Consider the following 20,136-nt stretch of genomic DNA (forward strand, 5'->3'; position numbering starts at 1 on the left):
ATTTATTTTAACTAAAAAGTGTATAGATTTTTGATATTATGTAAATATAAATAAAATTAAATTGATCAAATATTCTAAAAAATATGTTTTTGGTTAAAACGTGTGAAAATAACAAATTCTATACACAAATACTTTTTTAAATTTTAGAAATAATATTTATCAGGATATTCTTCAAATGATATATTTTTATATGAAATAAAATGACATCTTCATAGTTTCAAAATATATAGTTAATATTCTTAAAAAAAGACTCGTGGGAAAAAATCTTTTTTTAAAAAAATAAACTTAAATATTTAGACATAGAATATTGAAAACATAATTTCAACTCGTATATAGTCAATTGAGTAAAGAAACAACAAAAGTTACCAGAAAAATTGAAAACAGAAGTCAAAATGGTGTGGTAAGATTTTTTTTTTAAAAAAGTTAATGTCAAAAGTTATATGTATTCCTAGGAAGAACGTTGGAAAAAAAGCTTTATACGTTATAAAAGTTTTCGTGAAACCCCAGCTGCCATTATTTCGAAGAAGATCAGAAATTAATAGATGAAATAAAGTAATTTCTGTAATTTAACTGGAATCATGGAAAAAAATCAAATGACATATATTTATCTTTTAAAATTGTTGCCAAACAAGAAATATTGTTTTCAAGTAATTCTAAAACTAGCATTTCTTTCTCTTTCTAATCAACCATTCTTAGGGAACTATATTATTTATCTTTCTCTCTAAATATAAAATGCATTGAAATGAAAGCATAAATAAACTCTGACATGTTTACTGTTTCTATCATAATCAATAGCAAAATTTCATTAAAATTGAATTAAAGTTTAAATTGAGATCCAAATTGCAAAACATCGTTTCACTGTTTAACATTTATGTTTTCATTTTATTTCAAAGAAATTCATTAAAGCACGGAAAATTCCGAGAAGATTCGAATTCATTTAATTCGAATATTTGCATAAATATATTCGAAAATATATCAAATCAAAACATGATTCTCAAATAAACTCTAGTTATTTAAAATTAAATTTAATCTCATATATCCCCCCCCCTTCCCTCTGTAGGAGATTTCCGGAATGATGCAGATGTTATTTTCGAAATGCCCTAAAAATAAATTATAATTCCCATTTCCGCATACATTTTTTTATAAAGTATGTTTTACATATTTCATATGTATTACATTTCCCCTCTTATGATTTCTTTCATTATTTTCTGTTGCAGACGCACCAGAATGCAAGCCAAATCAAAAGAAAATCTATGGCGTTGCATTATTCGAAACTGTCGGAATTACATGTGAGCTAGACGCTGATCCAGACAATATTACTTTCCGGTGGAGGTTCAACAGTTCTGGGAAGAGCTTAGACATCACGAATTTTCAGACAACAGGAACAAAAAGCATTGCGAACTACAGACCTCTTTCGGATGATGACTATGGCTCCGTTATTTGTTGGGCTAGTAATGACGTAGGCCGTCAGAGGGAGCCCTGCGTATTCACTGTTATCCCAGCAGGTGAGGAAACTATAGACACATTATTTCCTCTTGCATTGGAAAAGGAATTGTATTATGTGTTGTTAAGGAGAAACTTCTTAACATCATATTACAAAGTACCATGTTTACACGCATCTAAATATGATAATTCTATAAGGTATATTATCCGTGGTTTTCAGGATAATCAATGTAAACATGATTTCGTATTTATTTTTTATACATTTTTTGCAAGGAGAATTCTGATCGGCTAGGAAGCATTTATTTTCATATGTTTTGAATAAATATCTTTAGAAAAGAATTCCTAAGAAATAAGGTTGGTAAATTATGTTGATATTTTTTAAAAGCACGTGACTACTAAGGAAGATTTAAAAAAACATTCGAAAATAGCTATATTTTTAATTATTTGGATAAAGAAGATTGAAAAATATCAATCAAACCAAAATGTATTTATTAAACCATTTTTTTTTTCAAAAAAAATTGGAAAAGGGTTTTTTTTTTTAAAACTAAAAAAGAGGTATAAAGCAAAAATCTTCTAGTGTAAAGGCTTATCAAATTACTTGCTTAACGTTTTGAGAATAGCTTAAGACAGATATCTTGAAGTGAAAAAAATAGACCTTATTTCTAACCATTCTTTACATTTGGATTTCGACTAATAAATAAAATAAAATTTTCCATTTGTTTCGCATTGTGGAACACTAAAACATCTATAAAGTATTTCTAAATAAATGCATTACTTATTATCTAATTCAGGAAGTACAGAACATATTGAGAGATTATTATACAGAATCTATACAAAATATATAAATTATAATTTAATTTATGACATTTTACATAAGAAAATTCTACCAATAATTAAAACTTATGAAAACGTCATCTAAAGACGTAAAATAGCATTAAATCGTATTTAAAGGCAAATACAAAAATTAATGAAACCTTCCAAAAAATGGATTCGGAACAACGTTCTAACAATTTTATAAAGAAACTTGTTCATACATTAAGAATATTAAATAAAAAAAAAATCATAATTTCGCAAAAAATCGACTTTTTAACATAGCCACCTACTTTTAAAATATATATTTGATAATGTTACTGAATGTTTTACTGAAATCTCGGAAATGTAGATGCATCTTATTACATAAACATTTGTAAATATTAGTTTGTTAAAGAAGAGATTCATTGGCAGAAAATGTCAGTTTTCATTTTAGTGGAAAAATTAAATAGATACAGGTGGAGGTAATTATGAGCAGACTAATAGTAAGAAAATACTAATACAAAGTGATTAGACGAAAGTATAGTAAATTCTAAATTTGCTACTAATAAAAAGATTGCATTCGTATTTTTCAGGATAGATACTTCAAGAAATGGATATAAACTAAAAATTAAACATGAGCATTAAATTTAATCTATAAATATACACTGTATGATTATGACTGATTCGTATGAATGCACTTATTTATTCTTCTTTCGATATATTTCCATAAATATTAATTTCCTACAAATAATTTATTTTGCACTTTTCAGAATTTAAATGTTTCTCATCTAGATGAGTGAATAAAAGATTTATATTGATGTAAAAAGAAAATTATGACGCATTCAAGAAATTTAGAAAGATTATTTTAGACTATGAATGGAAAATTAAATATTTTATCTATACTTATAATAAAGCTCAATGTGTGTGCGTGTGTGTTGGCGCTCTACAGGCCAGACCGTTTGACATACAGCTACCAAATTTGGTACATGTATACCTTGGAGGTTGGGAATGTGCACCTGGGGTTCCTTTTTTCGAATTTTTAATTAGAATTTTAATTATTAATTAAAAACTAACTTTCCCGCCAAAAAAAATCTTCCATTTTCCGCCAAAAAAATCTTTCATTATCCCCAGCGCCAAACGAGAAAGGCTTCAGTTTTTTTTTCTCCCAACAGTAATGAGGCTAGGGTTAAAATTTTTCGGCGGATTATTTCAATCGGTTCTGTTTATTTTCTTAATGTTTGATGCATTTAAAATTAAACATTGTTAATGAATCAATCGTTCAGATTCATTCTGAAGTACTTTTGAATTAAAATAAAACAGAATAAAGGAAATTAAAAATTCCTAATCCGCATAGCGTTACCCCAACTGGCGTAGAAAAAATCACGTATTTGCGTTACGTAACCGGCGAAGAAAAAATCACGCATGCGCATTCTGTTCTGATTATTGCCATGACAACGTTATCAATGGATGATTTAAATTATTTTTGGGTTAGTTGCATGCTTTTGTAAGTAAATTGTATTTATGTTAGTTATATATTTTTTGTATATGTTTATAGTTTTAAGTACATCGTTTTTTAAGTAGTTTTTTTAAAACCTGTTTTCAACCGTTTATTTTAAACGATTCGTTTTATTTTCTTAGTGTTTGATGCATTTAAATTTAAACATTGTTAATGAATCGATCTGCTCATGATGAATCTGAGAAATTTTTGTTGACAAATTCTTGAGATATTACATAAATTAAAAAAGATATTCTTTAGTGCCCATAAAGTTTAAACGCTGAGTGACTCTATTTTCAATAATCAGATTATAAAAAAATGCTTTGTTTCAGTAAAAAATATTATTATATTAATTGAAGATAAATTCTTTCCACTTTAATTTAAAGCATAAATTCTACGGGTGCTAACAGAAAATGAGAGAGATACATATTACGTTATGACTGAAGGCCTTTATAATATTATGAATGAATTATATGATAATCAAAATTTGAAGTTTTAAAATATTTTGATGAAGAAGCTATTAAAGTAGAAATTGCATAAAATATTTAATTATTAAAATTTTCACGAACATTAAGATTGGCGAACCGGCTGGTCGCCAAAGGCGGCTAGTATTAAATAAATTTCATGGGAAAAAAAGCAAAGAATAATGCATATTAAGAATTATGTTTAACGCGTATTTTCGCTCATCAGACATTCTATTAAAAATTTCATTTGTTTTTTCTTTTCAGTTTTGAAACTATTATTATTTTTTTGGAAAATTCAAATCCCTCCGACTTTATTGTAAGCTTTTTATATTAAAAAAAATGATTTCAACTCGAGTTCTTGGAGATTAAATGCAATAACACCTTTTAAATGCTTAAGGAATAATTGAGATATCTATTCTTTTTGAAATCATAGAACTTAATGCCATATTTGTGAATAAATGAAAAGAAATTAAGCTCTTTCACTATATTACAGATATAAGTATTAAGCAACGTTGACTTTTCAAAGTTACATACTTCCAGACAGCTCTTTTGTTCCGGCACCACGTTTTGATATTTTTGTCGCACTGAATATTTTTGTCATAAAAATAAACATAAACTGCTTTCATTGCATGTCAAAAGAATATCTTATCAAAATATCTTGTTTGCTCTTGAATTTCAAAAGGCTTCTATGTTTCCTCTTCAAAAAATGTAGAAAAACATTGTTACTACTTTTCATAGATTTAGCTTCTCTAACAAATTTAATCAATAAAATGTGTTGCGTGCAAATATTTTGAATCTTTCACGCACGTTACTTGAAAGTGAGTCCAACTAGGTAATAAAAGCACGCCAATTATGAGGATTTCTTTCATTCTACTGGTTTGTAAAAAAGAACCATTTCTAGCTCTTCATTTTTACTTATTAGTTCGTTTTCCATTAAATGTTTTTGATTTTTTTTAATGAGTGTAGCTATAATTTAGCACTATTGCTATTAATCAGTTATGCATTTTAAAAATATTCTCTAAATTGAGCTATCTGCTGTGGAAAACGTTATAAATGTAAGTGATTCTCTCTCATTTTAAATAAATATTCAATTATTAAATGAAAAATAAAGACAAGGAGACAAAATCCCCCAATTTGTAAAAAGTGAAATCAAGTTTGATAAAATATGTACTCAAAAGAAAGGAGAAATAGGAAAGAATGCTTATTTATTCCTTATGGGAATTCTACAAAATCCTATCCAACGAATTTTATAAAAGTTTTAAACGTTCATTAAAGATCTCAGTTCAATGTTTCACCGTAGGAAACAAATATTAAGCATTAGAATTGGGGAGGAAAAAACGTAGTCTAAAAAATTCATTGCAGAGTTGTGTTACTTTCTCTTCTGCAGGTCCTCCTGAGAAATTGCAGAACTGCAGCGTGGTGAATTATACAGAGGATTCTCTGCAAGTCGAATGCCTTGAAGGTTACAATGGAGGACTCGTTCAGATATTTCAACTTGAGGTTTACGATGACACCGGAAGGAAACTGCACGGTAACTTCACCTCGGTTCAACCTCAGTTCTACGTGTCTGGGTTACCAAGTGGCAAAACTTTACGCTTGGTGATCTTTGCCAAGAATAGCAAAGGGAAGAGCGCGCCTGTAGTATTGACAGCGACCACGTTACAAAAGCCGGAAAAACTGACAGGTGGGTTTTCCTTGCAATACCTCCTAACATAATGTTACAAATAATAAATTATGGATAAATTTATGAATAAATGCTTTTATTAATGATTTCTACTATTAGAGTCACCATAACTCCTCATTCACTATGATTAAAAAAACGAAAAAGCAAAAACCCATTTTTTTGTAGGTACTCAATATGAGCAATTAGGTTTATAAGTAATTATTCTATATCAGAATTTTGTGTAAGAACAATAATAAAGGGTGACCCACAATTAACGCAATATTTGAGTTTGCCATCCTTCGTGCAGTAAAGTGCTGCCAACCCTATTTTTTAAAAAAAACATTTGATAGCTGATAGTTTAGGGTTAGTAAAAATGGAGTGTTGCACAATAGAAAAACGAGTTTTCATTGTAGAACCAAATTTGAAAAATATGAAAGTCTGGCTGCCACAATTCAAAAATTTGGGAATTGGCCCCCTAGATCGCATGATTGAACACCATTGGATGTCGTTTTATGGGTTCTTGAAGTCAATAGTCTATGCCTACAAGCACGCGTGTATTAAAGAGGGAATTAAACGCTGCGTCAACGAAATGCAGCCACATTTAATCAAAATGATCATGGAAAATTTCGACAAAAGAGTGCGTATGTGCCAGCAAATCCGTGGTAGCTATTTGCTCTATATGTTATTCCATACATAATTTTATCCTGCATTACGATCCAATAAAAATATAAGAATTTAAAGAGAAAATTTTGTTTTTTATTTAATTCAAATATTCCGTTAGCATCTTGTAACGCTCCATTTTTACTAACCCTAAGCTATCAGCTGTCAAATGGTTTGCTTAATATGGTTGCCAGCACTTTACTGTAAAATGGTTGAAAATTAAAATGTTGCGTTGATTCTGGAACACCCTTTATAACCGATTTATCTATTTTCCATTATTCGTGAAAAAAAGCAAGGTAGTTGAGTTGTTCTGATATTTTAAATAAAAATAATTTTTCCATCACTTAGATTTGACATTAATGTAGCATTATGATTATATTCTGAAATCAAAACTTTGATCATGTCTTTTTTGTGTGTAAAAGGACTTTCGAATAAGAATAACAGTTTAATCATATGGTTCATTGTGATTAAGTTAATTCTCATTATTTTCAATAAGCCAATCATTGTCTACCCATGACTAGACAAAATCAAGAAAAGTAGAATCAACCTTTATACAAATGATTTTTAAATTGAATTGGTATTTAAACTTGTATAAAAAATTGTTTGAAAATAAAAACCGTTCAACGATGAAGATCTTTCAAATGTTTTACGATTCAACGAATAATTCCAATTTATCCATCATGAAATAAGAAAAACTTCGTTTCATACTTTTGAGAAATAAAATAAATTCGAATTCAGTGACGTCTGGCATATCATACAAATTAAAGTCTTTATTTAAACTAATTTCCCTAATAATTCATTTAATATTAGTATATATAGTAAATTATATTAATCGAATAATTTAATTTAAATATTTTAAGAATGCCTATATTATTGAATAATTTAAAAACTTCATTATTTTTGTTTTATAAATAGGTATGGAAGGGATGATTATGTTTAGACCAGTTCTAGGCCTACTTATTGGAATAGTCATTGCTCTAATAGTGGTAGCAATCGTTATCATAATATACCTCAAAATGAAGAGACGTCGAAAAGACAAAGGTGAGTTGAAATAATTTTTTTTATCAATGCAATTTAATACTTTTTGTCTGGACAGGCAACATTAGCATATTTCAAGTTAGATTTTTAAATATTGTAAAATGATTGAGCCTTTCTTTATAATATTTTTATACGAGAAGAAACTGATTTTATTTAAATAAATTTTATAAATACTTTGCAATGGCGACGAATGTAACATCCCATAAAATAATCAATATTGTTTGCTCGACAGTTCATATTTAAAAAAATTATAAATGTACATAGAATATTTCAATAGAATTACTGAAAAATATGAATAAGGTTGGACAGCGAAAAAATATTTTTCTATAACTTGTTGCCTTATTCTATAGCATCGTGATTGCTAATTTATATTAAAAGTACGTTTTCGGAGACTAGCTTGTTTTCAGGTTTATAGACTGGCATACTATACAAAATCAGTTTGAACAAAAAAGATTTTTCTGCTAATAATAACTTAAATTATTTCATTTCGAAAATGTAATTTAATGAATGTCTACGCGGTAGTTGCAATGCATTAGAATCTGTTTCAAGGCTCTTGAACAGAGCAGAATAATGCAAAACATCACTTTCAATAATCTTAAATGTGATGGTGTCGAAAGTATAGTACGTCAGTGATTCTCATTCGTAGCAGAATAATACAAAAATGTATGTAACGCTTTTAATATCGGTCAAACTGACAATTTTGGATAGTAGTTTCAATTTATCGATGAAATATCGGTAGGTTTAGTCTTAAGATACCCTTAAAAATAATTGTCTGTCTTAAAAATAATTATGGAAAAATATAGATATATTTTATGTAGTTTCATTCTTTTATAACAGAAAAAACTTTAAAAAGAAAAATAGTTCAAAAACTCATAATAATCAGTATATGATCCAATTTTTAAATATTTATTTTCAGTTGAATTTTTAATGATGTATTTGTTTCAATAATTAAAATTTTATTTTTATTCTTTGTAGTTACAAAACGAACTCCTGAAGTTCCTGATAAGTAAGTATTCTAACTTTTATTAACACATAATATATTATAGATGACTTATATTCTCTAAGTATTACATTTTGCAGTTTTAGTATCATAAAAAATGTGCAACCTTGCTAAATTTAGAAATAATAGTCAACAAATTAATAGGATAGAATATTTTAACTATTTAATAAAACCCTTGGATTTTTTTCTTTAATCCGGAAGATGTTCGCTCATTGTGTTATCCGTGAACGCTCATCGGGCTGTACAGAACCGAAGAATTTTTTTCCATAACAAAACATAGAAATAACATTATACAGATGACTATATATCACTTTTAATATACTCCATTAAAAAAAGCATTTGAGACATAGTTTCTGAAATAATTTTAAAGTTCATTGTGCTTTAAAAGCTGGAAAATACAAAACCTGAAATTATTATTTATTGATAACAAAGCAAATTTATATTACTAATTCCTAAATAAAAGTTAATTTCGACCTTCTTCTAAACAATTCAATACTTAAATGCCAATTTGAGCAGCGGTTATAATAGGCCCGGTTATGTTTTATTAAATAGGGAAATAAAGAGCAATTCCCAAAATGTTTTCTAATGACCTTGTATGGAAGAGGAGGAGCTTTTCCACTGAAAAACTTATTTTCTGTGATATATTATTAATCCTTTATCGGGGAGTTGAGGTCTACGAGATAGCATTTTATTTATACTCAAATTTTCAAATGAATGTATTAATATGAAAAAAGTATATGCGTTAGAACATTCATTTTTGCCGGCGTCCTGGCAGAGGGGTAGCGCATCTTCCCCGTGATCTGGGCGTCCCGGGTTCTAGTCCCGGTTTGGGCATGGTTGTTCTTCCTACTCTATCTGTGAGATGTGTGAATGTGTCCTCCTGTAAAAAGGGATTGTGCAAGCGAATGAGTAATGCTTGAATAGTTAAGTAGTACTCTTGGCCCAAGTTGGCTCTACGATAAAAACAAGGGGCGCTCCCCCTTAGGCTTAAATCGGCTGTCTTTGAACAGCGAGCTTGACCGTGGCAAGTGCCATAAGAAACAACAACATCAACAACATACATTTTCTTCTCAAATTACATGTTACAATAAACACATATTACTTTTTATTTTTACGGTATACGAAGGTATATAGAAGACATTATAATATAAAATTCAACAATTATATGTAAAATAAAAAAAATTGACAATGGATAAAATTGGCCCTTTTTTTTATCGGCTTGTGTGACTTTCATAGCATGGTTTTCTAAGGCATTTTAAATATACAGTTTAAGAACTAGTATAAAAGTCAACCTATAAATTCTGTATATATATCTCTTGGTATATTAATATATTTTATAAATTTTTCAAAATACATTAACACTAGAAAAATTAATTATGTTTGAACATACATATCAGAATCAGATGAATGCGAACTTTCATCAAAAATCTCTTATGCACAGTTATCATTATCACTAAAATCACTTTCTGCTTCATTGAAAAGTGTCTGGAGCACTTCTAAATAATAGGATGAGTAAATTAGATGAGATTTCTGGGCCCAAGTTTTAGCGCTATCTGCTGAGCATTGTTTATCACTGGGACACTAACAGGGAGGTGCGGTCGTAGAGACCTCGCTCAAGGAAATAACTGAATTATTTTAAAAAGCATCCGCTGAAATCGGTTGAAAAAAGCACACATGTATTAAAGGTCACAAAACAGGAAGCTACAGGGTCAATCCATTCAATTGAGATAAAAATATAATAGGGGTGACTGAAAATCCATCACTGGCGGTCTCACAGACCGCACGTTTCCAATTAAGGGTTAAAGCCTTCAGATCCCGAACACTCGATCAGAGTCATCTATGGTTAATTTAAAAACCAAACGACTTTCTCAAAAATCCATTCAAATTTGTAAACAAATTCTAATGACAATGTACCATGATACTTTATTTTTTTAGATGCCAAACCCCACTGAAAAAAGATACTGACGACATAGCAGACAGTGAAGAAAAGGGTCCAGATATCATTCCAGCAAACATAAACACTAGGCAGCATTTTATAGTTAATGGTAAATATTTTAAAATTTGTCATAGGAATTTAGAAACTATATTTTTAAATAGGTCACATTTCAACGATCTAAATGATTCTACATGTAGGGATTTAATATTTTCCTCTAAGGTTTGTTGATTAATAATTTATTGTTCAGCCAATAAGGTAAGCATAAAATTAATAATGTCTGAGCAGAATATTTATCTTGGATTTTTCTCTTCTTAAAAATGTAACAATCCATTGATCAAAAATGAAGAAATATGAATACTTAATGCAATGATGGTTCTTGTTCCCCCAGAAGTGCAGTTAAAGCCATTCTGCAAATCATATTTTTTTCTGCATAACTGCAGAAAAAAATATTTTTCTCTAGTTACACTCAATAATAAGCTGATAATTACAAGCTAAACGCAAGACAATGTTCTAAAATAATTATTGCCTCTATTTAAAAAAACGATCACATACGTTTTTCAAAAATTAGCACTGCTGTTTATAGAAGCGGGTAAGTAGTTTCCGAAGACAAGTGCTGCACTTACATGGCGCCTTCAGTGGATATCTCTTAAAGTTGCTGGGTCCTCTGTTTATACTAAAAATTTACGATTTAAAGAAACGAAATTCTGATGATAAATTTTCGCAAAAATCGAACAATGTCGAGAATATATAAGATTTTCTTTTGTTGGTTTGAACAGAAGGCAGGTTTGAAGACATAGACGAGATGTTGTATTTTTAATTTCGCTTTATTCTCTTCCGGGTGGCAGTTATGATTATTTACAAAAAGGCTCAGCTTGTCACAAAAGAAGTAAAGAAGGGAAAAAGGGTGAAACAAATGATCTCTAGCCTTATATAACATGGGATTTCCGGCCACGCGCCGATGGAATACGTATGTTGACCTTTGACAAGGGCAACGGAAGTATCACTTCCATTTAATACGTAGTACTGATGCGCATTAGTTTTACAAAGGAATTAATTAAATTGAAATTAGAATTAAAATATCATTACATATATATTATCAATTAATAAAAACGTGAAAAATTTATTACTAACCATTTATTTGTTTTCAGTATTTATTCCAATAAGACATTTCTTTTCTTTCACAAGTAGATGACATTCGAACTTGTTTCTTTTATTATTTTATTTTTATCTGAAAACATTTTCTGTTAACATAAAATATGCAAGGATAATAATTTGAAATTATACGAAGTAAAAGATAAAAAAAATAACTTTTTGATAATATAGAAAAATTATGCTAATAACATGCATTATAAGTTAAAAATTAAAAAAAAACACACACATTTAAAATTAGTTTCATTTGTCATTTAATAATACTAATGGGACAAAATAAATAAAAATACTCTAACAAAAGAATCATTTCTTTCAAAAAAATTTGCAATAACAATAGAGGACTAGAATTTAAAATAATAATTATAAAGCTTAAAAACTCTGGTATTAATATTTTACAAATATATATTTGAGTTAAATTATATTTTTACAGAAAACAATTCCTAAACTAGTAATTTTATTCTTTAAATTGTTTCTTAAGTTCAAAATTCTTCTTATTTAGCAATAGCACTTTAATGCACATGAAAATGTTTTCTATTTCAGTTTCTTTTAGCAGCTTTATATAGTTCAAATTGTCTTTGTTGAAAGGCTAGAAAAGAATTTCTTTGATAAGTTGAAAAGTAATTTGTTCTTTTCATTACAGAATTTACATAGAAAGAAACTTAAATTTGATGCTTTTGGCAATTTATACATTATTTTTTTTTCTGTCTATTATAAGTTTTTATATTTCAAGTTAAAATCTTTTTCAAAAATTTACAACTGGTTTTCTAATTTTTTTATTTCAAACTAATAGTTAGCTAATTAATTTAAGAATAAATTTAAAGGACGTGTTATTTTTACCTTTCTTTTTGCTTCATTAACAATTTGAAGATGCATTAGCGCAAGAAAATATAGTTTTTGTTCGATCTTGTGATTTTGAAAATAAATAAAGAGTTCTTTCTCAGAAAAGGCATTTCTGATTTTATTTCCTATAGAATTAAATGCATTCAATAGAAATTTCAGATTTTAATAAGCGAACAGCATAAATATATGCATTTTATTTAACCCATAGAAAGAAAAACGGCCTTTAGAGTTATTTTCCTTCTTTAAATTCTTCATTTTAATAATTCATAATAGCAGAAAATAGTGCTTTTAATATACTTGATGCATGATCTATATCGATATTATGATTTTATAATGCATATTATGAAAGTGGTGAAAAATATGTAATCAATTTAATATTATTTTTGCTATTAATAGTTTATGTCTTTGGTTGTTTATTATTTTCAATTAAGAAAATTGTATTTTAATAATAACCTACCATTGAATATGTAAAAAAAAATTCGCCTTTGAAATATTAAATAAGCCGCAAATGGAATTAGATGTTTTTGGAAGAAAAAAATAATGGAAACAATCTTTCGAATGCTATTTTACCAGAGTTTCAATTGGAAAGCAATGGAAGTTTCTAACAAGTTTTCTTTATAAGTCATCAATGAAATAAATGCCGATTTGTGACCTTGAGAAGTTTGCAAGTGCCATCAATACAAACAGGTAATTTCCTATAAAGAAAAATGAAATACAATTGGTTTGAAAATGCAGAAATGCCATTATAGCCGAAAATCAGTTTTTTTGCGCCTTTAAAATTTTCATTTCAGCATTTACCGCATTTTCCAATTTTAAACTCTGTAAATATTAAAAAAGTTATAAAATAATAACATCAGTGATAATGGCTATTATTTTTATAAGAAAATGCATGAATGTTTATTCTATAGTTAACATTATATAGCGAACGCATATAAAATGGCGCTTTTTTAGATAATATATTACTTATATAACGTCCTTCTAAAGAATTAAATTTGAAAAACATGAACCCTGATTTAAACTTATAAATCTTATCTAATACAATGACTTGAAAAAATCGTTATCTGAGAAAAAGATATCAAGTGAGCAATTTTGTTCACGAAGAATGCAGAAATTATTTCTTCATGAAGCATGTATCGATTTGTTTACAGAGGATCCAAAGGAGCAAGTTTCTCCTGCAAAATCTGGAGCAGTATGCCATTGGGGATCTCCTCCTAGACAAACAATCTTAGAAACCATACCTGTACAACAATGTGCTCCATTCAGAAGGGTAAGAAAGTAAATTTGTTATTATGTGCTGATAAAATTCTACTTAAAAACATATGTTTTTTTTTCACAGTAAATATAATATTTCCTGTTAGATTTAAAGATAATAATATTTTGTATTTTGATTTTTCTAAGGAAGTAAATTTAATCAGTGGCAGTTTTGGTGGTTTTTTGGAAAACTATCCAAAATATTAATATATTCAGAAAACTAGTCTCGAATATGATCTTATTGAATTTTAATCAAATGTGATTTTGGATATTTCTAAATTCAGAGACTTGACATGGTATCAGATCTTCCAGAAAATTAACCCTTTAAAGGGCCAATTTTTTCTAGTCATATTATGTTAAAATATTTTAGGCTTGAAATTAGAATAAGAAAAGGGATTCATTTAGCTTATTAGATAAATTTAATTAGGTTAATTAATAATTAAGTAACAAATCAAGACACATCATTTTGTGTAAGATAAAGAACTGAAACCTCTAAGTTTCTGTCTTCCTAAAAACATTTGTCAGAACCGATGCCAACCTACATAAATTCATACAAAGATTGATAAAATTGGTGGGAAGCATACTTCCCACGGCCCTAGAAAGGGTTAAATAAAGTTTTGAAGAAAGTGATAAAAATAGTATCTAATATAATTTTAATTATTTTTAACTGAATTTAGTATTGATGTATTCAGGATTTTGGGGTAGCTTTAGAGTTATAAGTACATGAAAAAAAGCCTCGGATTTGACCCTGATGAATTTTAATCCAACTTTATAAACAGGAAAGATTTATACCAATAGTATTAAATATTAATGCACAAATATTTCTTTTAATTCATAGGAGCTTTATAACAATCTTAAGAATCATAGGAGAAAGCATAACGATTTCACTGTTTTATGTGGTATTGAGAGCAAAATATAAAACAAATATTCAAAAATAAATAAAAATTAACAGTATAAGTGTTGTTCTGGTATGAACTTCTAAATTTCTATGCTTTTTAGAATAATTTGAGGCAAAAAGAAAAACCAGATATTATTTTAGAATCAGACATGAAACCTATAAGGTAAAAATTGAAAAAAAAAATCCAGCAAAAAAAATTAAGGAATCTTAGTAAGTTGAGAGACTATAAAATATAAAATCGACAAATAAATTTTAAATTCTAGAAAGGTTTAAAACATAATCCTTAATTTCATTTTATTAATACAATGGAGAGTAGGTAAAAATCATAATTTAAGCATCTTTCTACTAATTAAAAGTAGTTCAAGATTCATTATAATTTGCTTCTAAAAGGGTCAAACAAAACTAAAGAAAAAAATTATTTATATAAAGAATTAAGACAAAATATGTTAATTTAAGGAAAATACTTCTTTGGTTTACTAAATTAATTTCTTATTTTTATTCCAAATATTTCATATTCTATAAAAATTATTCGTAATTTAAACAAACCCACAATAATAAATGGTTCAAAATTAGAAAATCATTGAAAAAGTAAGTATGCGCTTTAATGGAAATGCGAAAGATTACCTAGTTTTCTTTATATTGAGGAACTATATGCACGGCATTAGATAACATTTGTTACAGATAAAGAAGTTGAAGTGAGCGCAAATATTTACTCACGGAAATATTAATAATTTATAAATTATTGCGACCGAGTTTTTCGAGTTGAATATTTCGAAATATACTTTTCAAAGCAAAAGAAAAAGCACTTCAGAAAATGTTTTAAAAGTTTTCTTCAACAACTGGATTTCGCTTTCGGAGTTATTTCCTCCAGTGTATAGATTTCAAATTTCGGAATCATATATTTACGTTTCCCTGAAAAAGTGGTACGTAAATAGTCAACCGCGAAATAAATAACACGTTAAAAGGAAATGAATATTTGACAAATAGTGGTGGGATTTGCTACGCGTAGAATGGAAGTGTGTAGTTATCTATTTTCTCTTGTAAAACGTAGTTTATTTAATAGTTAGTAAAGCTTGTATAATATACATTTTTATATATTATTTAAAACATTTTTCGATCTTTTGGATGCTTTATAGCTTTGATAATTTATTTGACAGGTTAATATTTCACGATTTACATTTTTATTGCCGTCATTTTTTCCATCTAATTTATATGATTTTTCTTATCCTCACAATATGTTGATACTTATTTTGATGTCATTTGTTTGGAATGCGAGTCGGTCATGCATAAGTTAAATATTTAAAATAATTGCGTATTATATTAGAAAAACAGCATCAAAAGGTTTGAAAATTCTGTTAACAATCAAAGTTAACAATTATCTGAGTCACATATTTTTTAAAAAGTGTATATAAAAATTTATTAAAATCAAAAATTCATATGAAGAAATATAGCACAAATGCTGACGTTTAATAAAGATATATTATAAGAATTTTAAACTTGTTATGTAACTTCATTTACTGTACATGTCTTACTTTGGTCATAATCAACATTCAGAGTATTTAAGAATGGATTTTGGTTTCATTAAATTACAAATTCTGCTCTGCGAGTATATCGTAATTTTGATTCAATTAAATCCCCAAGAAATCTAAAGATATTTTTTTCTGGTATGTTCCGTTTTTAAATTATAGCTTAAAACTTTTTAAAGCATTCGCAATTCAAAACCTGATCGAATTTGAGGAATATCTGCTAGATGATATGACAACATTTATAACTTTTAAAAGCATTCTTAAAAAATACTAATTTAAAAGAAAACTCACATATTTTATTTATTTCCGAATCTTAGCAGGAAGACGTAACCTATGCAGAGCTGGCATTACCCCTGGACCAACAAACAGCTGCCACTATGACGGTTCGAAGAAAAGAGCCACCCACAGAGTACGCCAAGCTGGACTGTCAGCGTCATATCCACCCCTCGAAACTGGGGGACGACGATGAGGAAATCGGCAGCTGTACATCTTGCGACACTCCTCTGATGAAAAACAAACGGGAAAGTGCAGTCTGAAGCAAAACTTCACATGTTAAGCACTAGAGAAATATGTGACAAAAGAATTTCTGATGGACCGACGGCCCATGTATTACAGAAGTGCCGAATTTAGATATTTGCCATCGGGGCCCTTGAGCTTCTGTGGGTCTTTCACCGAGAAAATTGGATCACGACCCTCTTTGTCTTTGTTCCGTTGTCAACCATAAAACAGGAATGGCAGTGTCAATTAACTCTTTTTATATTGATGAGGAGCTTCAGAAGACCGGAGGTGTTAGAGCTTCTGACCATCATATTTGATGCATATCTGTGAGTTTTACAAGAACAGAATCATTTCGAAGACAAAAGAACTTTTTTTTCCATGCTCATTTAACCTGAGTTTATTTTCAGTCTTAAGGTTCGTAAACCAGCTTGACAATTAGCACTGATCCGCTGGCTTCAAAATATCTACCGGAATTTATCAACAATTTGCGCTAGCTTTCAATCTACCATTACAGATCATCAACCAATTAATAAGATTTCGTTGCAGGTTCGATTCTCAATAGATTCAAAACTGAAGGACCAGTGACGCTGTATTATAGAAGCTTCCTCAAGATGTACTGTTTCCGAAACAGTTCTTTCTTGGAGCTGGGTGGTACTTGTTAACGCTTAACACGTGGTCACATTATAGGACGTATTTTTATAGATGCGAACTGTTATTGGTGTTGCACATCATACTCAAAGTTATCAGTATGGTCTCATAAACCATCTTTAAGGATGATAAAATTACCGGTGCAAGACTATCCTGATTCATTTTCTTTGTACCATTTTGACTCGAACTCTCTGTGTTTACTTGCGCAGTGTCACTTTTATAATAATGACTCTTTTTCGATATCGAGCGCAAGACATTATTTCTCAGTTTTGTTTTTTCTTATTAAAGAGCACATGAATTTAAAAAAAGCACTCTCGATTTTTTATCCGACTCTAGACGTCGTGGTTGGACTATGTCGTTTAAATTATCTTATTTATTGTATTGTAAAGAAAGGAGAATCTTTTGTACAAATGTGTGTAAATCAATGCAAATCCTGTGATTAATAGTATTTCAAATTGGAGCCTAACTACGAATTCACTAATCGATCATGAGTCTTTATATTTCGGGAGTTTGAGAAACGCAGTTTAAGCAAAGTATAAATATGTAAATTACAAGTATACATTATATATATAGGGAGTCTATGGAAGATGAATTCGATGTAAATAATAAGTTCGTTTATCATTCCAAACACTTTCAGGCGTTGAGGAAGACAATCGAAGAAAGAGCACATAGGGAAGTATTATTACTGATTTCGTTTATTTTCTTTCCTTACAGAAACTGTTTTTTGAAAGAGCACGTGATTTCGTTTGTGTGAAAATAAGTATTTATTTCTATGATTGTTATCGGCAGGCTTGTATGACAAAGGCTCAAATGACTATGTTCATAAACATAATGTTGATGTCCTATTATAAATCCAACACTTTTTTAAATAAATGAAAAGTGAAAATAAATATTTCTTTTCCTACAGTAGACTGGTTTCATTTACTGTTATTTTTCCTAAAACTAAATAACTTATTCGAATACATTTTTTATATCACCGTTAACATGAAAAAGTGTGTAAAAAATAAAAACTACGATAGGAAATATTTTTTAGGCAGTGGAAATAAATTAGTCTTAATATGCAATTATTCAAAACAATTGTTCAATAATTACAAGGCAAGTCACAAACACAAAGTTTAAAAATAGCAAAGAAACATGGTATTGAAACATGATAATTACAACAATAGAACGCTTCAGAAAGGAACCGATATGTTTTGTTTTGAAGTGTTCTAGCAAATAAACTAGTTAGTGCATATTGAAACTTGAAGTTTTTTTATGGTCTAACAAGAGGCCATACTTGACTCGTTTGGAACTGTAAGTAATTTGTATAGGTTTGATCGCCTTACAAATTACTGCACAATTATTATGAATTTACCTATACATATAAAATATTATAACTTGGTAGAAATATAAATTTGAGAATATATGATTATGATTAAATTATACATGGTTGAATTAAAAAATAGCCATACATATCGCTGTTTATGTTTTATATCAATTTAAATATTTATATACACCATAGTTAAATCATGAACCGAATAATCAATTTCAATAAAAAATCAATTTAAATCTGAAATAAATCACTAATCAAATATTGATATTTTGTCTTTGCGTACATATTTTTTTTTTAAATTTTCCATGCCGATCTAACATATTCAGAAGGTGTAAATCTGATACTTGTCCGATGGAAGTTAAATTTTAGGGAATACAAATGCAAGGGTGGAAGAAATAAAACATATATCTTAAATTGGCCCATACTTATTCTAAAATTCTCTTATTTTCTGAAGCAAACACAGTTTTATTTAATTCATTCTCGCTACAAGTGCAAGGAATAAAAATCCATAACGCTGATGGTACACTTTCACGAAAGGAAAAACCTAAATTTCACTTACCTGAAACGACACTTGTTAAAGAAATCCGTATTAGAATACTTAGATGAAAGCACTGTGGGAAAGGTTCTCACACTTTTGTGTCCCGTTGCAAACATACGTGTTCCACCGTTATTCCACTGCATAAATCAAGTTTTCTCGTGGAAAAATAAATTCAAATTAATTCCAAATTCGCTTTCATGCCGGGCTGATATCTGCAAAAATATTGTATGTTTAAATATAAAAAGTGCCTAATAATATTTATATAATGAAAAATCTAGGAACTCAACTTGCATGTAATTAATAAAATAATGAATAAAACTTACATAACATGTATCGTTTATGAACGCATATAATACAAATTATGTTCAATTGAAAAATTCATGAACCTTATTTAGCAGGATTCAAAGACAATTGATATACTGCATCAATAAAAAGGGGAAAAAAGTCATTTCTAATAAAATTTAGATAAGACAGAAAATAAAAGTTTAGTGTTCTAAATTCCTTAGATTTTTGTGCTAAATTCTTTCAAATACGTCATACATAACCTCATCTCAACTGAATGTACACAAAGAATATTATAGGCCTTATCTCAAAATTTTGAGCCATAATCAGATGAATTCCTTCTCCGAAATTTTCACATTTTGCCAGTACTAGGCCTTTGATCACGGTAACAAAATGATCATGTATATGAAAAATTAAAAAAAAAAAAAAAAAGAAAAGAAAAGAAAAGAATTACTGAAGTATAACCAACATCTTAACAGAAATAATTCAGTTTCAAGATGAAATTAAACTCACAAGGGACATTACGTATGCTACGATAATTACATGTCATAATTTATCCTTTACTTTAGTTTATTTCAGGACAGATATACTATCAATATGCAGTCATATTTGTATTTAAAAAAATATATGTTATTAAATTAAAATAGACGAGAAAATATTTAGTCAATAATGATTGTCTTTTTAGTGTTTAGTCGAATGAATT

At 28.5% G+C, this 20,136-nt stretch overlaps 1 protein-coding gene across 4 annotated transcripts in view; it reads left to right on the forward strand.

Moving 5' to 3' along the window:
* The window catches only part of LOC129981225 (neural cell adhesion molecule 2-like), a 1,216,049-nt gene extending 1,197,896 nt beyond the window's left edge, over nt 1–18,153 (forward strand). For 3 of the 4 annotated variants that reach the window (XM_056091976.1, XM_056091979.1, XM_056091980.1), the window contains 7 exons: nt 1,218–1,505; nt 5,582–5,878; nt 7,433–7,558; nt 8,531–8,561; nt 10,491–10,600; nt 13,608–13,747; nt 16,473–18,153. In XM_056091976.1, coding sequence (XP_055947951.1) covers nt 1,218–1,505; nt 5,582–5,878; nt 7,433–7,558; nt 8,531–8,561; nt 10,491–10,600; nt 13,608–13,747; nt 16,473–16,691 — 1,211 coding nt within the window. In that variant the 3' untranslated portion in view covers nt 16,692–18,153. The remainder of the gene's footprint in view (nt 1–1,217; nt 1,506–5,581; nt 5,879–7,432; nt 7,559–8,530; nt 8,562–10,490; nt 10,601–13,607; nt 13,748–16,472) is intronic. The other variant, XM_056091978.1, reaches the window with a different exon arrangement.
* The last annotated feature ends 1,983 nt before the right edge of the window (nt 18,154–20,136 follow it).

Source organism: Argiope bruennichi, chromosome 8 (assembly GCF_947563725.1).
Source record: "Argiope bruennichi chromosome 8, qqArgBrue1.1, whole genome shotgun sequence".
Lineage (NCBI taxonomy): Eukaryota > Metazoa > Arthropoda > Arachnida > Araneae > Araneidae > Argiope > Argiope bruennichi.